Source organism: Pantherophis guttatus, chromosome 3, assembly GCF_059756535.1.
Source record: "Pantherophis guttatus breed Tessera chromosome 3, ASM5975653v1, whole genome shotgun sequence".
Lineage (NCBI taxonomy): Eukaryota > Metazoa > Chordata > Lepidosauria > Squamata > Colubridae > Pantherophis > Pantherophis guttatus.
In genome coordinates this window covers 212,017,177-212,034,502 of record NC_142065.1, presented here as the reverse complement: position 1 = coordinate 212,034,502, position 17,326 = coordinate 212,017,177, and the positions used below count along the sequence as shown (strand labels likewise).

The 17,326-nt window shown below is 43.8% G+C and overlaps 1 protein-coding gene across 8 annotated transcripts in view; it reads right to left on the bottom strand.

Annotated features, from left to right (window-relative positions):
* The window catches only part of ADGRB1 (adhesion G protein-coupled receptor B1), a 387,137-nt gene that overhangs the window by 266,605 nt on the left and 103,206 nt on the right, over nt 1-17,326 (bottom strand). For all 8 annotated transcript variants that reach the window (XM_087890962.1, XM_087890963.1, XM_087890966.1 and 5 more), the window contains exon 2: nt 11,870-12,785. In XM_087890962.1, the coding sequence (XP_087747088.1) occupies nt 11,870-12,617 (748 nt within the window). In that variant the 5' untranslated portion in view covers nt 12,618-12,785. The remainder of the gene's footprint in view (nt 1-11,869; nt 12,786-17,326) is intronic.

Sequence of the window (17,326 nt, the reverse complement as noted above, 5' to 3'; positions counted from 1 at the left end):
TTATTTTTGTGGGTGTGGCTTGGAGGTCATGTGACTAAGTGGGCGTGGCTAGCTGGTCAGAGTCATTTCTGGAAGGTCCTCGCACTTACGACCAGTCCTCACATTTACAACCCGACTCATTTGTTTGCTTTTAACACTGATCAGCTGTAAGGCGGCCCTTTGAAGCCCCGCGGCAAGAGTTTAAACAGTTTTTTTCCCTCTAGTCATCAGCTGGGACTCAGGAGGCAGCAATAGATTGGGGGTGGGACCAAATAAAACGGGGGGTGGGGGGAGGGGGGGAGGGGAGAACTGGTTTGGTGACGTCATATCATCACCGCTACCGGCTCGGCCGAACTGGACCGAACCGGGAGGAACCCACCACTGGGGAAGAGGGAATGGAGCTGGCAGAGAGAGATACACTTCTAGGACTAATGATGTTACCTAATTGGGTCATGAAACATCTGGAAGAAAACAACCAGTCCAGGGTTGAAATCTAAAATTTGTTACTACTGGTTCTGTGGGTGTGGCTTAGTGGGGGGTGGTGGTGGTAATGTGACTGGGTGGGCTTGGCTAATATTTTTTTAAACTTTTAAAAGCATTTTTTCTACAACCTCTTCCGCAAAGAGGTTGTAAAAAAGTGCTTTCAAAAGGCTCTGAGGATCCCAGCTGAGTTGCCTGCTCAGCAGAGACTTTTTTTTCTTTTAAATGCCTCTGACGATCAGGCAACTCAGCTTGGACCGTCAGAGGCATTTAAAAGAAAAAAAAAGTTTTTTTTTCTTTTAAAAGCCTTTGATGATCCCAGCTGAGCCGCGCGATCATCAGAGGCTTTTTTTTTTTTTTTTACTTTTAAAAGCATTTTTTTGGCCGAAGAGATTGTAGAAAAAATGCTTTTAAAAGTTTAAAAAAAAAAAAGCCTCTGATGATTGTGCAGCTCAGCTGGGCATGTGGGGGGTGGGCAGGGATTTTTGCTACCGGTTCTCCGAACCACCCGCCTCCATCGCTACCGGATCGGGCGATCTGGTCCGAACCGGGAGCATTTCACCTCTGAACCAGCCTCAGAGAGAACCAAGGAGCTCATAGTTAAAAAGCCTTTTCAATCGCTCGCCAGCCTTATGCAACATAAAACCTGGCAATAAAATGAAAGATAATATAAAGGTATATATATATTAAAAAAACCATGGAAATAAAAGATAAATTGAACCCAATTAGTACAGGTGAAACGTTCTCGATGCAGCTAGCCCATTTAGTTACTCTGAGTGCATTAGCACCAAAGCTTTGATAAAGAAACCGTAGTAAATTAAAGCTACAAACAGATAAACAGGAGACGGTACGTTTATTGCTATTACAAAACTTGGAGCAACTTTAATCAAATCAAATTCTTCCAAGTGAGGTCCTGTCCAATCTTGCCAGTTATTAAACAGAACTTGGCAACAATGTGTAGAACATGGTAGCACTCAGATCAACCAAAAGATAATTAAGATTAAAAAGAGCATGTGCGACCTGGGTATTGAGTTAATAAAACTATAATAAATGCATGTAAATCTACATCAGCTATCCAGGCCTTTTATAATTCTCACAATGCCCAGTGCATTCCTGATGCAATAAAACTTTTATGGAGCGCAATTTTGTTTTAATTCAACATCTCGGTCCAAGTTCTGAAGAAGTGCTTTGGTATGTGCCTAGTGCTGTTCTTCATATATGGGGGTCCTTGGTGCTCTCTGAGCTTGAAGGTCGTCTTGCAGACATTTCATTACCCAACTAAGTAACATCATCAGTGCTAGAAGGGAGTGGCTTTTGTAGAGTGGGAGGAAGAGGAGGGGGAGGAGGAGGAAGAGGAGGAGGAAGAGGAGGAGGAGAAAAGGAGGAGGAGGATTGTGGAGTCCTTAGTGCTGTCTGAGCTTGGTGGTTTTCTTGCAGACATTTCATTACCAAACTAAATAACATTAGTTACTAGAAGGGAGTGGCTTTTGTAGAGGGGGAGGAGAGGGAGGAGGAAGAGGAGGAGGAGGAGGAGGAGGAGGATTGTGGAGTCCTTGGTGCTCTCTGAGCTCAATTGTTTTCTTGTGGATGTATCATTGTCCAAAGTAAGTAATATCATCAGTCCTAGAAGGAGGTGAGTTTTGTGGAGAGGAGGAGGAGGAGGAGGAGGAGGAGGAGGAGGAGGAGGAGGAGGAGGAGGAGGATTGTGGAGTCCTTGGTGCTCTCTGAGCTTGGTGTTTTTCTTGCAGACATTCCATTACCCAACTAAATAAGATCATCTGTGCTAGTCTGTTTGTATACCCGAGGCTTGCCCTGTCAGAAGACTGTTCAAAGTGAAGCATGGATTAACAACTTCATATGTTGTCTAATTGAGCGTAATGGTTCAGCAGTTTGAGACACTGAGCTTTCCAGCTGGAAAATTGACAGCTGGAGTTCGAGACCCAAGCATCATGCGACGAGCTGAACTCCCATTCCCCGCTCCAGCTCGCCCACCTAGCAGTTTGAAAGCATGCATATGTGACTAGATCAATAGGTACCATTTCAGTGGAAAGGTAACAACGTTCCATGCATCTCGCCATGCTGGCCACATGACTACGGAAGTGTCTTCGGGCAACGCTGGATCCTTCGGCCAAGAAACAGAGATGAGCACCAGCCCTAGTGTTGGATATGACTGGACAAGGGAAACATTTACATTTTATGTTGTCTAAAGCTTGTTCTTTCCCTCCCCTGCAGGGTTAACCCCATATGTGTTAGATGACCCCTTTATCTCAAGATGAACAAAAGAGCTGGAAGAAAATTTGAATCACTATGGATTCATTCTTCACACGTGAATAAGAATAGGGTATGACTTGGTCGGGAAGAATCTTAAACCATGAATATTTGATATAGCGTATCAAATTGAACATAGTCTCATTCCTACTTGGTCCTCTTCAGGCAACTAATTTATCAGTCATAAGTCTGTTAGATATACAGATACAGATTAACAGATTTGGAAGGAACCTTGTAGCTCATCTAGTCCAACCTGCCCTCACCCAAAAAGGAGACCCTACACCATTTCTGACAGATGGCAGTCCATTCTCTTCTTGAAAGTCTCCAGAGATGAAGCTCCCACAACTTCCAAAAGCAACTTCTGTTCCATTGGTTGATTCTTCTCACTGTCAGGAAATTTCTCCTTATTTCTAGGTTGAATCTCTCCTTGGTCAGTTTCCATCCATTATTCCTTGTCTGGCCCTTTCTTTTCTTTAAACTAAGTTAAAGGTAAAGGTTCCCCTCGCACATATGTGCTAGTCATTCCCGACTCTAGGGGGTGGTGCTCATCTCCATTTCAAAGCCGAAGAGCCAGCACTGTCCAAAGACGTCTCCCTGGTCATGTGGCCGGCATGACTCAACGCCAAAGGCACATGGAACTCTGTTCCCTTCCCACCAAAGGTGGTTCCTATTTTTCTACTTGCATTTTTTACGTGCTTTCGAACTGCTAAGTAGGCAGAAGCTGGGACAAGTAATGGGAGCTCACCCCGTTAGGTGGCGCTAGGGATTTGAACCGCTGAACTGCTGACCTTCTGATTGGCAAGCTCAGCATCTTAGCCACTGAGCCACCCCGTCCATTAAACCTGCCATGCCCAGTTCCTGCAACCGTTCTTCATATATTTTACCCTCCAGCCTCCTAATCATCTTGGTGGATCTTCTCTGCGCTCTTTCTAAAGTCTCAACATCTTCTTTACATCATGGCGACCAAAACTGGATGTGAAGGAGACAACCTCCTTCATTTGGCTGGTTCCAAATGCAATGAGAAGATGCTCATTGCTCATAGCTCCAGAAACCCGAGGAGATTAAAAATAAAGGATCTCTTATATTCAGCAAACGATTATTTCCTCGGACTTTGCAACAACCGTTGTGGCTTCCAAGGCGAAGAAGAGAGGATTTATCTTTCCCTTCTGATGCCCAGCGTGAGTCATGCAAATCGCATGCAAAATTGATGAGAGCAACACTGGCATCTGCCAAGACATTGTCGTTGGCTTCCAGGGCTCCTGCTGTGGGTGCACCAGGTTAGGATAATAGCTTGTTTTATTGACACTCTGCGGAGATCTCAACGCCTGCCTTTGGTTTCCACCATCTGCTTTCAGACCCAGAGAAGACAGCCAAGAGAAAGAAGAGGCAAGGTCGTATGGAAAGAAAAACATGGCGGACCTCCATAATTGGAGACATCTGCAGCTCCATAAATTGGTGTTGAATCCAAGCCCCACCCAGATCCCAAAAGAAAGATGGAAGATCAGTCAATCCGAATAGAGCTGGAAGGAGCTTTGGCGGGGGGGGGTCTTCTAGTCCAATCCCCTGCTCAAGCGTCTCTGGAGCTTCTCAGTCATCCAGCAGGCTGCTTTTTCAAGAGGCAACTGGACTTTCTGGTTTTTCTTTGAAGACGTTTCGCTTCTTGTCCAAGAAGCTTCTTCAGCTCTCAGAAGCTTCTTGAATGAGAAGTGAAACGTCTTCAAAGAAAAACCAGAAAGTCCAGTTGCCTCTTGAAAAAAGCATCTTTGAGACCCCTGCTCAAGCAGGAGACCCTATCCCATTCCAGACAAATGACTGTCCAGTGACTCTTCTTGAAAACCTCCAGTGATGGAGCACCCACAACTTCTGGAAGCAAGCAGCTCCACCAGTTAATTGTCCTCACTGTTAGGAAGTCTCTCTTCAATTCCAGATCACTTCTCTCCTTCATTAGTTTCCATCCATTGCTTCTTGTCCTGCCTTCTGGTGCTTTGGAAAATAAATTGACCCCTTTATCTGTAATCCTTCATGTCTCTGGGTTGATCTAAGGTTCTTGTTCATTACAGAACTTGGGTGTTTGCTTCCCCAAAACTCAGCAGGACGTCTTTGTGAGGTCATCAGATTATATCTATATTTGTTATCATCCATATCTCTTTGTACATGCTAACGGAGTGATTACCTTACATTAGCTGACATCCAGGTCATTAAATGTCTCAAATTCCTTTAATCATTGTTACAGGCCCAAGCGAACCTCTTTCCTAATTGATTTTCTTGAACTTCTCAAGACCTTCAAGGAAAATCTGTTGCTTTTACAGTTTGTAAGATCACTTAGAAGTCACGTAACTGTCGTCATCAAGGAAAACAACAGAATTTAGGGTTAGGGTAGTCTTAGGGGAATTGTATTAGCAGCATTGACTAGGATGAAGGAATGGGTTGAATTAAGAAATACAAGACTGTTAACACTGGAAGATCATGACTTACAATTCGGATGGCATGCATTTTTATGGTATGGTAGAAATAAGATACATACAGTACATACTTTCATAGACATTATATAAGGAATGCATTGTTATTGGTACTGGTATCGGAGAAGGACAGAGATAAATATTATGTGAAAATACCAATATGGTTATCAACAATAGAAGCTTTGCTACACCCAAATGTTTTTAATGTTGGAAATATTGTTAGATATAAGGACTTACTAACAGATAAGGGGGATTTGAAAGGGAAACGAGAATTGGAAGAACAGGGGATTGAGATGGATTGGCATATGTACATGCAGATAGAAACAAGATATGAAAAAGATGCTAAATTATATGGTTTTCACTTAGAAAAAACACAGTTGGATGGGATACTTACAGGAACAGTGGATAAATTAATAAAAAAAGCTTTACAATGTTTTACTTGGCATCGAACTGGAGGAGGAGCAAATAAAGGAAACAATGATAGACTGGGCTAAGAATTTTGGATATTCAATATCTAGATAAATGACAACAGTTATGGGAAAGGAATTATAAATTAACAATGTCCACTGCATATAAGGAAAATCAATATAAAATGTTTTATAGATGGCATATGCTCCCTGAGAAACTGGCAAAAATGTTTAAAGATAAATCAGCTAAATGTTGGAAATGTTACCAGTTACCAGGTTCTTATTACCATATGTGGTGGACATGTCCAGAAGCTAAAAATTATTGGAATAAAATTAAGATATGGCTGGAAGAAATGATACAACAATGGATTGATTTAAAACCAGAACTGTTCCTACTGGGTAATTCAATTCAATGCAGAAGAGAATTGGAAAGGATTAACAGATTAACAGAGTCGGAAGGGACCTTGGAGGTCTTCTAGTCCAGCGGTCACCAACTGGTGGTCCGTGGACCATTGGTGGTCTGTGAGAAAATTTTGGTGGTCCACAGAAAAATTATTTGCATTTTTTTTATATGGCACTAAATCAGGGGTCCTCAAACTACGGCCCCTGGGCCGGATACGTGCAATGAATGTTCGTGTTGCTGCAAAGAGTCTCCCCCTTTGAGGTCTTTTTGTGCAGGTTGGAGGGGGGGAGAAATTCCAACTCAAGGTCTGCTTCAGCCTCCTGGTGTGGGGCTTTGGGCAAAGGCTGGAGGGAAGCGCCGCTGGTGGCAAAGAGCCGGAGGGCCTCGTTCCAGTGGGACTGCATCATGGCCTAGAACTGGTTGGCCATCTCAACCTCTGAGCCTCCAGGCACCGGTACCTGGCCATGCACTCCTGCAGATCTTCCCTCTGCTTGGAAAGCCTATGCTCCTAGTCCTCAGTGAGGTGCTTCTGCTGAGCCTCCTTCTCAGCCAGATCCAATTTGAACTGAGCTGTTTTGCCAACTCTTTCTCATGGTGGCTGCTTAGCTCCAACAACTGCTTCCTGTTGGGGCCCTAAGGATAGGGAGGCAAGGCTGGCAGTGGAGGCCGGTGAGATGCCCCTCGATGTGAGTGACATAGAGTTGGCCATGCCCATCCAGTCACATGACCACCTAGCCACGCCCAACCAGCTGGCAAATCATATTAGTGGTCCGTGGGATTTAAAATTATGAATTTAGTGGTCCTTGAGGTCCGAAAGGTTGGGGATCCTTGATCTAGTCCAGCCCCCCACTCAAGCAGGAGACCCTACACCATTTCGGACAAATGGCAGCCCAGTCTCTTCTTAAAAGCTTCCAGTGATGAAGCTCCCACAATTTCTGAAGGCAACTTCTGTTCCATGGGTTGATTGTTCTGTCAGAAAATTTCTCTTTATTTCCAGGTTGAATATCTCTTGGAGGCTGGAGGTCTTCTAGTCCAACTCCTCCTTGCTCAAACAGGAGACCTTATACTGTTTGAGACAACTGGCTGTCCAACCTCTTCTTGAAAGACTCCAGTGATGGAGCATCCACAACTTCTGAATGCAAGTTGTTCCACTGATTAATTGTTAGGAAAGTTCTCTTTAATTTAGGTTGGATCTCTCCTTGGTTCAGTTTCCATCTTAATTCTTGTCCTTCTCTTAGGAACTTTGGAGGAGAGCCTACTCCTCTCCTCCTTTTTTCCCCCTTCCTCCCTTTTCCTGTTTTCTTTTCTTTTCATTTGCATTTCAGATGAAGATAAATGTCAGCGCAACTTAAAATTCCCAAGAAGTTGAATGATTCTGTTCAAAAGGAATAGGCGTAAAAACAACCCTTGAAACAGCATCAGGCTGGCAAGCCCACCATAACTTTACGCGTGTGGGGGTAGGAGGGATTGGTTCCAACTTCCTTTTTGGAAGGAGAATTTCCTTTTTGGGTGGGAAGAGGCAAATATGAAAAGAGTGGGGTTGAAGCCAAGTTTTGTCCACCTACCAGTTGCAAATCTGAATATTTGCACATGACTCAGGTTGTGTCATTTCAGCTTTGCGGACATTCAGTGAAGCTTCAGTTGATCAGGACAAACTGTAAAGGGAGCTATGGAATGGAATGGAATATAAAATAGATGGATAGGATAGGATAGGATAGGATAGGATAGGATAGGATAGGATAGGATAGGATAGGATAGGATAGGATATAGAGAATAGAGTAGAGTAGAGTAGAGTAGAGTAGAGTAGAGTAGAATAGAATAGAATAGAATAGAATAGAATAGAATAGAATAGAATAGAATAGAATAGAATGCAGAGTAGAGTAGAGTAGAATAAGGATAGGATAGGATAGGATAGGATAGGATAGGATAGGATAGGATAGGATAGGATAGGATAGGATAGGATAGGATAGGATAGGATAGAATAGAATGCAGAGTAGAGTAGAGTAGAATAAGGATAGGATAGGATAGGATAGGATAGGATAGGGTAGAGTAGAGTAGAGTAGAGTAGAGTAGAATAGAATAGAATAGAATAGAATAGAATAGAATAGAATAGAATAGAATAGAATAGAATGCAGAGTAGAGTAGAGTAGAATAAGGATAGGATAGGATAGGATAGGATAGGATAGGATAGGATAGGATAGGATAGGATAGAATAGAATAGAATAGAATAGAATAGAATAGAATAGAATAGAATAGAATAGAATAGAATGCAGAGTAGAGTAGAGTAGAATAAGGATAGGATAGAACAGAACAGAACAAAACAAAAGAAATGTATTTGTTTAGGACCTTGGAGGTCTTCTAGTCCAATCTCCTGCTCAGGCAGGAAACCCTCTACCATTTCAGACAAATGGTTATCCAATCTCTTCTGAAAAATCTCCAGTGTTAACAGATTAACAGAGTTGGAAGGGACCTTGTAGGTCATCTAGTCCAACCCCCCACCCAAGCAGGAGACCCTACACCATTTCTGACAGATGGCAGTCCAATCTTTTCTTGAAAGCTTCCAATGATGAAGCACCCACAATTTCTGAAGGCAACTTCTGTTCCATGGGTTGATTGTTCTCAATGTCAGAAAAATTCTCCTTATTTCCAGGTTGAATCTCTCTTTGATCAGTTTCCATCCATTATTCCTTGTCTGGCCTTCAGGTGCTTTGGAAAATAGCTTGACCCCCCTCCTCTCTGTGGCAGCCCCTCAAGTATTGGAAGATGGCTATCATGTCTCCCCTGGTCCTTCTCTTCACTAGACTAGCCAGGCCCAGTTCCTGCAACCATTCACTGTATATTTCAACCTCCATTCCCCTAATCATCTTTGTTGCTCTTCTCTGCACTCTTTCTTCTAATCCAACCCTGTGGTCCATCAGGAAACTCTATAACATTTCAGACCAACAGCTGCCCAATTTCTTTTTGAATACCTCCAGTGATGGATCATTCACAACTTCTGGAGGCAAGTCATTCCACTGATTAATTGTTCTAACTGTCAGGAAATTTCTCCTAGGTTGCTTCTCTCCATGATTAGTTTCCATCCATTGCTTTTTGTTTTGCCTTCTATCCTTTTCCATTTTTCTGTCTTGAAGACAAAGTCATAACAGTAGGAGGTATCCATAATTTTGGGTCCTTTGTTCTTCAACAACTAAGCAATTGCTGCAGGGACTGGTCAATGGGCACTGATCAACCACTCTGAAACTTTAGTAGAAAATACGATTCTAAGAGTAATTGTTGCTTCCTGAGAATTCAGAACAGCCATGCAAACACCCAGGATTCTTAGAAGAATAAACAGCAATAGCACTTAGACATATACAGCTTCACATCCCTCTCTAAGTGGTTTACAGAGTCAGCCTCTTGCCCCCAACAATCTGGGTCCTCATTTTACCAATCTGAGAAGGATGGAAGGCTGGGTCAACTGTGAGCTGGTGAGGATCAAACTCCTGACAGTGGGCAGAATTAGCCTGCAATACTGCATTCTAACCACTGCACTACCATGGCTTCCTTCTTCTTATTTCCCTTCATCCCTTCTCCCCTTCCTTCCTTCCTTCCTTCCTTCCTTCCTTCCTTCCTTCCTTCCTTTTCTCCCTTCCCAGTAGACTGATATACTGCTTCTTTATCAGCCCCCTCTGAGCGATTTACAAAGTCAGCATATCGCCTCCAACAATCTGGGTCCTCATTTTACTGACCTCAAAAGGATGGAAGTCTGAGTCAACCTTGAGCCCGTCAGGATCCAACTCCTGGCAGTGGGCAGAGTCAGCCTGCAATACCATATTATAACCACCGTGCCACCATGGCTCTTCCCAAGAAGAAGGCTAAATATAAGTAGTTTTTGACTTACAACCAAAACTGGGAGCAGAAATGGAGTCGCTAAGCAAGGCAAGTCACACTTAAATTTACATCCTCTTTTGCCTATGATTATTAAGCCAATTGCTGCAATTGGTAAGTGAATCATGCTCTTATTAAATGAATTTGGCTTCCCCCAAATTCGGAAGCCAGCTGGGACAGTCGCATGACCTCAGGACACTACAATGATCATAAATAAATGCCAAGCACCCCAATGTTGACTCCATCCTCACGGAGATGCTGTGATGGACGTTTGTGTGAGGAACAATCGGAAGTTACTTTTTTGAAGAGATCCCTACTGATGAGAAGGTGATTAGGAAAAGATTAGAATGTGCAGAAATGAACAGATTAACGCTTGCAATTAAGGAGAAAGAACAAACTGAATATTATACGATATGGGAATTGTTTTATCCATGGTTAGAGAATAAAAATGGAAGTGGGAAATAAAAGGAGGAGATTAAAGAAGAGTAGAAAATATGTTAAGATAGAGATGTAAACAATATGATAATTCATTATTAGGATTATTATGCTTAATATTATTATTATATTCTTATTAAAAGATATGTTAAGAGGGAAAACTGAATAGGTTTACTATGCTCAATTGTTCAATAAACTGCAATTGTAAGATCAGAGAATTAGTATCAATGTAATGAATGTTGTTGTAAATTTTGATGGTTATTGCAAAAAGATATTTATACTCAGATGACACACTGTTTAAGGGAAGATGGAATGTTTATGTTTTTTTTTAAAAAAAATAAAAGCTTATTATATAAAAAAAGGGGAAGTTACTTTTTTTCCAGTGCCATTGTAACTTCAAACAGTCACTAAATGAATGGTTGTAAATTGAGCACTTCCTGCATATTCATCCGTTCCTTTCAAACTCAAGTTGAGATAGTTTGTCCGTCCCGTAATTGGGTAAACCAGGTTGCCCTGATAGACAGGTCTCACTGGAAAAACACTTAATTTCTCTTCTGGTATAGCCGACAAAGCGAGGAGACCCTGTGGCCTAGAGGTGAATACATCTGCCTAATATGCAAGCAAGCCCGGGTTCGAATCCAGTTAAGGGTATGGCTAGCTGATGAGAGCTAAATAGTTTGAAATAGACCTATACTAGTCTCCCTTCATTTCTTTGTCAGTAAACGTAAATTCAACACATCAAGTCGACATAATATCTATGTTGCTGGTCGTAACTGGTTTTGTGATGACGTGGGGCATGGCACGAAGGCAACACAGCCAGAGAACTGGTATGACTCCCTTTATTGATATCAACTCTGCCCCCAACATCCCTTTTACGGCCTGGAGAAAAGCTCTCCCACAAACTTGCAGATACTCCAATCCAACTGCAATCAATCATTCCAGCAAGGCAAGATAATGAGTCCCAGACGGGAAGAATAATCCCAGCAAGACAAGATAAGCACGCAGTAGCACGGCAGTAATTCAAACAGTCAGGAGGGAATGCCAGGAATGCAGGTCACAACTCTCAACACCAGATTAATTCAGTGTTTGTTCCTGACAAACGCCGCTCCCAACTGCCTTTCCTTTAAACTCCATCCCCAGGTGTGCCTTGTGAAGGGAATTGGGGCCCTTCTCTTCCTCTTAAGCCAAGCGACTCACATTGCTCTCTTCTGCGTTCTTCCCTGCGTGCCCTAAGATGAGGAGGGGGTGGGCCTTGGTCTTCATCTGAGCCCCCTCTCCCTTGTTCTACCTCTCCCCTGCTCTGCCCAGCCTGACTTTGCCTTTCCCCAGTTTCCGCCACAACCCACAGAGCCACTCTCCCATGCTCTCTATCAGCTGTTCGTCATCTGTCTCAGATTCAGTCTCCGACGGGGGCATGACAGGTTTAAATCAAAGCAAATGAACTCAGACGATAAACTTATTCATGATGGCCCACCGTAATGGCTTGAAAGAAAAGAAATCATATCCCATCACCCAGCCAGGCAAACATTCCATGGGGAAACCTTCAATCGAAGCATCCACCACTTACTTACCCAAGAAGTCCAGCCGGCTGGTGTCCTTGGTAGAACTCATGCAATTCTCCAGGTAAATCCCATCCTTGAAGCAATTGTCCTGCTTTTTGGTTAAGCCAAAGATCTCGCTGGGTTGGTCCAATACCTCTCCATTGAAACAAGAACATGGTGTCTGCATAATGCCACAAGGATGCGAGCTGCTGCTGGTGGCCAAGCAAGTATCCAGCCATTTGCACAACATCTGGCAAGCGGCCTTGCTGGGACTTCTGTTGCCCACCACGAGATATTCTACTGAGAAGTCCCTTTCCTGAGTCTTGGCTGGTTTCCACCTGACCCACCCACTGTCCACTTTGGAAAGAGTCTGCTTCATCTGGAGGAACTGCTTGTTGGACTGGAGGAAGGCGTAGTGGGTAGAGCTGTCGCAAAGGTTCAGCACGTCGTCGAAGCTCTCCATGCCCAGGTACGTCCGCGTCGACTCCAAGAAGGAGTCGAATTGGTAGGTGCGTATCTGCTGGCGGTCGCAGAGACCCAAGGGCTTCAAAACCTTCATGTACAAGGTGTATCTCCGAGGATCGGGGTTCTGGATAATCCAATTGCAATGGGAAGCGTTCAACGGGAAGACGGCAAAAGAGGAGAAGTATCCAAAAAACTTGCCCTGGACCAAAGTGGTGCAGGGCGATGGTCCCAAGTCAAGGGCCACCACGGTCCACGCCAAGAACGGTGGCAACAACCAAAGCAGGTTCAAGGAATATCTATTGCTCCTCCTCATCCTAGTCCCCTGGTCCTTTGGAACTCAAAGCAATTGCCAGGCAAAGCGCAGATCTTGGACATAACAGGAGAAAGAGAGAGAGAGAACTGGCCCCCAGTTCAGCGGTGGATTAATCCAGCCTTCTCACATCTGGATTGAAGTCTCCTCCTTATGGCTCGGACAAGCAACCTGCAGAAGAGAAGAAGAGAAGCCATGGGTTTCATGTCTATGGAGATTCTCGGTCATCCAGGTCATGGTTGTCCCAAAGGTGCTTTTTTTCAAGAGGAAACTGGACTTTCTGGTTTTTCTTTGAAGAAATTTCACTTCTCATCCAAGAAGCTTCTTCAACTCTGGCTGGATGGTGGGGAATGGAAGGATTTATATTCCTTGCAGACAGCTGGTCATTTGCATCCTTTTTAAACAGTCGCTGAGGCCACTTGGAGGTTTATCTGTGTACTCAGGATCACCTGAATAGTGCAAATGGGTTTGGAGCCTTCTTGGAACTGTTCCACACCCATTTTCACCACTCATGTGACCCTGAGGACACAGATAAACCTCCAAGTGGCCTCAATGTCTCTCTAAAAAGGATGCAAATGACCAGCTGTTTGCAAGGAATATCAATCCTTCCATTTCCCACCATCCAGTCAGAGCTGAAGAAGCTTCTTGGATGAGAAGCGAAACGTCTTCAAAGAAAAAACAAGTAACTCCAGTTGCCTCCTGAAAAAGCACCTTTGGGACATGGGTTTCATGAATTTCAGAATGCAGAATGGTGAAAGGCAATGAGATCCAGATCTGCCTTGTAAGAACATCTCAAAGGTACCACTGGAACATAGAATCAGGGGGTTGGGAGGGACCTCAGAGGTCTTCTAGTCCAACTCTTAGACATAGAGATCAGCTGCCTTACATTTCTAGGGAGGAAAAAGACTAGGATAAATTAAAGGAAACTTGGAAGTCATACAATGGCTTGCTGGCAGCTCTGTAGGGCAGCTGCTATTCAGAATAACAGAATAATAGAGTTGGAAGGGACCTTGGAGGTCTTCTAGTCCAACCCCCTGCTCAAGCAGGAGACCTTATACTCTTTCAGAAAATTGGTTATCCAATCGCTTCTTAAAAACTTCCAGTGTTGGAGAATTCACAACTTCTGGAGGAAAGTTATTCCGCTGATTAATTGTTCTAACTGTCAGGAAATTTCTCCTTAGTTCTAAGTTGCTTCTCTCCTTGATTAATTTCCATCCATTGCTTCTTATCCTGCCTTCAGGTGCTTTGAAGGATAGCTTGACTCCCTCTTCTTTGGGGCAGCCCCTGAGATATTGGAACACTACTATGATGTCACCCCTAGTCCTTCTTTTCATTAAACTAGACACACCCAATTCCTGCAACCGTTCTTCATATGTTTTAGCCTCCAGTCCCCTCATCATCTTTGATGAATGTTTTGGAACTCATTTTTACCTAAAGAAGAGGTAGCCTTCCAGATGCTAAGAATTTGCAATCTTATGCATGGGAAGGATGCAAGTTGTGGGATTTTAATTTAATTTAATTTAATTTAATTTCCAATTTATATACCGCCCTTCTCCCTAAGGACTCAGGGCGGTGTACAGCCAAGATAAGAACATAGAATACAAATATTAAAAACAGTTAAAAATATATATAAATTTGGCCCGAAAGTTAAGAAGTCACAAACTGATTAAAAGAATTTAAAAATTTCTTCTTAAGCCAGCCCAGCTTGCTGGAAAAGATGGGTTTTAAGGGCACGACGGAAGGCATTGAGGTCATGGATTCTCCTTATCTCAGGGGGCAACTGATTCCAGAGGGTAGGAGCCCCCACAGAAAAGGCCCTGTTGTCTACTAGGCTAGAAGGGACCTTGGAGGTCTTCTAATCTAACTCCCTGCCCAAGACAATAGACCTTATACCAGAGGTCTTCAAACTTGGCAGCTTTAAGACTTGTGGACTTCAATTCCCAGAATTCTCCAGCCAGCATAGCCTGGAGAATAGCTGGAGCATAGCTGGCTGGAGAATTCTGGGAGTTGAAGTCCACAAGTCTTAAAGCTGCCAAGTTTGAAGACCTCTGCCTTATGCCATGCTGGTCAAAAGGTTGTCCAGTCTATTTTTGAAAACCCCAACTCCAGGAAGCAAACTCTTCCATTGATTCATTGTTCTCATTGTCAAGAAATTTATCCTTATTTCTAGGTTGGGTCTCGACTTACAACAGTCCATTTAGTGACCGTTCAAAGGGACCACGGCATCGAAAAACGTGACTTGTGACCGTTTTTTAACACTTATGACTGTTGCAGCATCCCCATGGTTGGTCAAGTGATCTACATTCGGATGCCTGACAACTGATTCACATTTATGATGGTTGCAGTGTCCGCGTGATCCCGTTTTGCGACCTTCTGACAAGCAAAGTCAAGGGGGAGGGAGCCGGGTTTCGCTTCACAATTGCGTTACTCATTTATCCAGTGCAGTGATTCACTTAACAACTATGGTAAGAAAAGCCGTGAAATGGGGCAAAACTTAACTTAACAAATGTTTCACTTAGCAACATCCATTTGGGGCATAATTGTGGTTGTAAATCGAGGACTATCTGCATAGATACTAGAGCATTATGGATAGCCTGAGGTCAAACCTGCTTAATACACTCCCCTGCCCTCTCTGCTAAGGGCTTATGAGACAACGTCTTCTTCTGACATCTTCTTCCTTTTGAAGGTATTTTTCGAGCAAGGCCCTACAAAGCCAAGTCTACCTCCACAAATACTCTTTCTCTAAATACCACCACAGATGCACATCTGACCTTGCCTGTAGATGAAAAGCTGCGATAAGCAGAACGGTGGGACAATCTCTCTTCGGTACCACCCACGCTGCCCTGTATATCATACCACCCACAATGAGATGTGCGTTACACACAACCTGGAACACAGATATACCATCCTTAATGTTAAAAGACCTGCAGGAGAGTCTAAAGTGAGCTTGAGTTGACTAGAATCAAGAAGCATGGATTCACAAAAGAGATACTAATACCACTCTATAAAGCCTTAGTAAGACCCACACCTAAAACATTGCATCCAGTTTTGATCACCACACTATAAAAAAGATGTTGAGACTCTAGAAAAAGTGCAGAGAAGAGCAACCAAGAGGATTAGGGGACTGGAGGCTAAAATATACAGTGAATAGTTGCAGAAACTGGACATGGCTGGTCTAGTGAAGAGAAGGACCAGGGGAGACATGAAAGCCGTCTTCCAATATTTGAGGGGCTGCCACAGAGAGGAGGGGGTCAACCTGGTTTCCAAAGCACTTGAAGGCCAGACAAGGAACAATGGATGGAAACTGACCAAGGAGAGATTCAACCTGGAAATAAGGAGGAATTTTCTGACAGTGAGAGCAATCAACCCATGGAACAGAAGTTGCCTTCAGAAGTTGTGGGAGCTTCATCCCTGGAAGCTTTCAAGAAGAGACTGGACTGCCATCTGTCAAAAATGGTTTATTCAACCTAGAAATAGGGAGAAATTTTCTGACGGTTCATTACCAATCTAGGTAACATCATCAGTGCTAGAAGTGAGTGGAGGTCGCTCGTTTTTTATATACGTGGCTAATGTTAGGGTTCTTCTCACTGGAGAAGAGCCTACTGCTGGGAAGGATGGAGGACAAAAGAAGAAGGGGATGGCAGAGAACGAGGTGGCTGGATGGAGTCACTGAAGCAGTCGGCGTGAGCTTAAACGGACTCCAGAGGATGGTAGAGGACAGGAAGGCCTGGAGGAATGTGGTCCATGGGGTTGTGATGGGCTGGACACGACTTCGCAACTAACAACAACAATGTTAGGGTTGAGCAGAATAAACAAGTGTTTTTTTTTTCCTGCAGAATATCATCCTTTGCCATGGCAAACTGCCCCCGTTCCATAAATGGACCCATAAACCTGTCAACCGCTGACTCCACAATGCTGACTCCAGCATCCAAAGCCAGACAGAAAGGCTGGGCATGCATTCTCCGTTTGCTTCCTGTCGTTTTCTCACCCTGCTACGCGCGTCGGAGTAGCCAACAAACTTTAACTAAACATCTTTGCTAATAGGATGCTGGGTTTCGCCTGTTAGACCCCAGGATCGATTTCCTTTAAACGGAGCCCCATCTGGAAGGTTTTACTGCAAGGACTGGAAGCAGCTTTACTCTCCCCTCCAGCTGGATCCTGCCGGAGTGTGCAAATGTATGGGGTGGTTTTTTTTTTGTTTTTTTAGAAAAAGAGGCTTAACGACACCAGCGCATAAAATGAAAAAAAGATCTCAGCAAAACACCTGGATTTCCAGCGTGGCTGGCGATAAATTCACTCCGCTCTCGGCTCAGCAGCTGAACGGAGATACAAAATGTTTCCGCCCGCTGGATTCCCACACCAGGTTTGGATAAAGACAGCCGAAAAGATCCTTTTGGTAAAAAGGGAGATTGTGTCTTTCCTCTCTAGGACTTCTGCTCTGATCTGCAACTCTCGGAGGAGACATTGGCCTAGGATTCAACTGTCTTATTTTCTTGCTAAATGCCAAAAGATCCTTATGGGGAACATTCATAGGTTCCAGGAAGGGAGGGAGAGAGGAAGGAAGGAATGGAGGGAGGGATGAGATGAGATGTATGATTGGAAGGAGGGAGGGAGGGAGGGAGGAAGGAAGGAAGGAATGGAGGGAAGGAGGGAGGGATGGAGGGAGGGGTATGATTGGAAGGAGGGAGGAAGGAAGGAATGGAGAGGGAGGG